The 3,438-nt window shown below is 32.3% G+C and overlaps 1 protein-coding gene across 1 annotated transcript in view; it reads left to right on the top strand.

Annotated features, from left to right (window-relative positions):
• Positions 1 to 2,643, top strand: part of LOC117175251 — an 87,620-nt gene extending 84,977 nt beyond the window's left edge. Inside the window, exons 2-4 of the mRNA XM_033364936.1 lie at positions 1,372 to 1,473; positions 1,566 to 1,715; positions 2,400 to 2,643. Of these exons, the coding sequence (XP_033220827.1) occupies positions 1,384 to 1,473; positions 1,566 to 1,715; positions 2,400 to 2,543 (384 nt within the window). The 5' untranslated portion in view covers positions 1,372 to 1,383 and the 3' untranslated portion in view covers positions 2,544 to 2,643. The remainder of the gene's footprint in view (positions 1 to 1,371; positions 1,474 to 1,565; positions 1,716 to 2,399) is intronic.
• Positions 2,644 to 3,438: the final 795 nt, after the last annotated feature.

Below are 3,438 nucleotides of genomic sequence, written 5' to 3' on the forward strand. Positions count from 1 at the left end.
CTCGACACCTTGACAAATGTAATTCCATGTAGAAACATGCGTTTAAATAAAATATTTTACCAAAAAAGTTACCCACGCTTTAACTTGACAGACTGTATCATAAATGTGATATATGGCTTAAATTGCGTATATTTCTGAAAAAGAATTTTTCTTTCCCTCTTTCTAATAGCTTAATTGTAATAGCATCCGAACCTAGTTAGGAAATAGAAAATTGCATTTAAATGAGGTGTCAACTATTGGCAAAACCCATGCCCTCAGGGAAGAATGTCCCCCACATGCGTTGCTTTTAGTTGATTGCATATCATTAGTATATCTTCCTTCAATAACATTCTGCAAATCCCAGTTTAGAGTCCTAAAAGTCTGCCACCCTCCCAATTACTGCCACCAAAAGCTCCTAGCTTCACGGTGACATCCAGAGGTGACTATTGTCACCCCTAACGCTCGTGGAGGCTCGTAATTGTATGCCTGCAACATCATCGCAGGAGGCAGGCGGTTTCAAGCATCGTATTAAATTAGTTGCATTAACGTATAACATTCTAATTGAATCAGTCACTTGACTTAGTCCGTGACTATGATATACGTATATGGGATTTTTAATCTTCCATTTTTCTCCACACGAGATGGCACCTTGTCATTTGGACACGTCGAAATGTAAAAAATTAAAAGGTTTAATACAAGAACGAAATTTTGTAATATTTTAATCTTATTTTGAAACTTTTACCAACGCACATAATCTATCTAACCTTAATTTATTCGCGTTAAAAATAATTCCTTTCAGCCACTTGTATTTAAAGAATTTCCACGTTATTGGATAAAACCCAAGAACACACATGACACACATTATCACTAAAGACTTAGTCAATATTGTCATTAATGGACATAATTAAATTAATAATTTTTGTACTATTCCATTATTAAAATATTAAAATATTTTATTTTGTTGGTCAAACACTCAATTATTAATTCATTAAATGCAAGTTTGTTTAATTTAATTATAGAGAGATTCGATTGTAAGCGACTCTTACTAATCAAGGGATCGCGCTAAATTAATATTTCGTGTAGAAAGAAACCCACTTTCACAAATAGTTAAAAAACAAAGATATTAAAAAAATTTTCTGCAACGTTTTTATCCAATTTTAGATAATTTAGAACAATATTTTCACAGCTAAAAAATAAATTTTTATTATATTCAAATATTAAAAAAATAGTAAGAATGCACAAAGTGTGATTTGAAGAAAGAAAGTCGTTGAGATGATGTTTGATTTCGTTCTTGAAAGTAAAGTTTCTCTAAAATTTTTCTATAATCAGTCAAATGAAAATATGTATAATAATATTTTAGTCTAATATTACCATAACTTTTTATCTTTGCAGGCAGTACCGGCAATGAATGCTCAGCCTGATTGGCTGTCTTTATCAACTGAATATATACAACAAATGTATGGCGTTTACCAAAAATTATTGGATTGTACTTATGTGAGTCCGTGAAAATAATTTGTAATCTCTGAACATTTAATTTATTAAAACAATTAAAGAATTTTTTTAACCTTGTTCTCCTTTCATGTAAGGATGTAACTGAAGCTGCGGTAAAGCAAGGAGTAAAGGAAGATGACATAACCAATTGTAAGGTCCAGGGATACAATGCATTCGATACTGATTCTGCACGCAATAAATACTTCCAGTGTTTAAATAATGCCAAAAAACTTAATGATTTCAAGGTATATAATAATATTAGTCGACATTTATTTGAAACGTAATATGTGCTCTTTTCCAATCCAGTTGATTATACTTATTAATTTAATGTAAAACCTAAGACGGGAAAAATCATATAAACTGCCTATCGATATGAGCAGATTACTTCATGCAATATTAAAACGAAGCTTAAAAATTAAATATTATTTTTATGCAAAATAGCTTCATACTTTACAAGAAAGAATTTTAAACAGGTTTTTTTGGTCCCACAATGCCTTCACATGGAATGTGTTTTGACATTTTTAACAAAACTAAAACTCCTTAAGACATTCTTTCTTTCTCCTTGAAATAAAATACCTAATAACTTGCACATTAACTCCCAAGAAAAAAGTATTGGTCTTTGATAAAGTCTTTTGAGAATATTGCAATATCGAAGTATATTAATAAAAATTTCCAAACACTAACAATAGATTTTGGTAAATTTTGGGCTCTAAAATTCAATCTCATGGATAAAGGCAAGTCTGCAATATTATAAATAAGGTTCTTCAGTTGTTCAATATATGTTTGGATATTTTATTCATAAAGAAAAGAATTTTGATATTTTAGCAATGAAGAGCATATACAGTCAATATTTGACAGATCAGTGATGGTGCCACTTATGCAGGCAATTTTTAAATTAATATAAAACATTATTATTTTTTCCTTAACAGCTTGCAACAGAGTGCTGTAATCAGAATATTGCAGAATTAAAAGACCGGGCCAAAGGAATTCGTGCTCGAGTAATGGCATGCATTTCAAAACTAATTCATGAGTTGCAGGGACCTTCAAGACGACTAAACAGCTATAGTGTTTAACAGTAATTGTATTGACAGTTATAGTTTTGTTCTGAACGCTAAATGTTTAACTAGCCGACGAAATTTGGTTATTAATAAAATTTACACAATTAGGGTAAAACTTTTACTATTTGTAGTTTTTTTTCTACAAGAGTGTAAGAAAAAGTGTACAGATGAAACTATGGTTTCGTTGAAAAGTATTTTGCATATATACAATACTAATTTATGAATAATAATATATTGGGAGCGTGCTTTAATTTTGAGTAATTTTTTGGCAAAATTTCGGATTTATTTTTAAAAGTGCTTACCAGTTAATCATTCAAAGTATTCTCCAGCGCTAGACACTTACCATCTTTCTGGCAGCATAACAATATCACGTTGGAATAAAGTCTCGTCATTTGAAGCTATCCACGAATCAACTCTTTTTTTGGCATCTTTATAAGAAGTGAATCGTTCGCTGCTCAGACAGACCATAATTTATGGGTCGGAGAAGATGATAATCAGAGGGCGTGATGTCTGGAGAATACGGCGGCTGGGGTAGGACTTCCCATTTCAGCATCTTGTCTCTGCTCATATTGCGGCCGTTTTTCTTTTAATTCTCGGATCATTCAAATTAGATGTCTTCGATAAAGGGTACCCGCGATGGTTTCGTGAGGTTGGACCAGCTCATAGGACACTACACCCTGTTGATCCCACCAAATACAGAGCATAAGCTTCGATCCATGTACTCGTATAATTCGGTTTTGGTGTTGCTGGTTCCCGGGCTTAACCCACGATTTTCTACGTTCAGGGTTATCAAAGCGAATCCACTCTTCATCGCAAGTATACAATACAATACAAGTGACAATGATTTTGCCGTGGAAGTTCAAACAATTTCTTTGCTTTTGGATAATTCCTATTGCACGTAAGCGTCTAG

Source organism: Belonocnema kinseyi, chromosome 6, assembly GCF_010883055.1.
Source record: "Belonocnema kinseyi isolate 2016_QV_RU_SX_M_011 chromosome 6, B_treatae_v1, whole genome shotgun sequence".
Classification (NCBI taxonomy): domain Eukaryota; kingdom Metazoa; phylum Arthropoda; class Insecta; order Hymenoptera; family Cynipidae; genus Belonocnema; species Belonocnema kinseyi.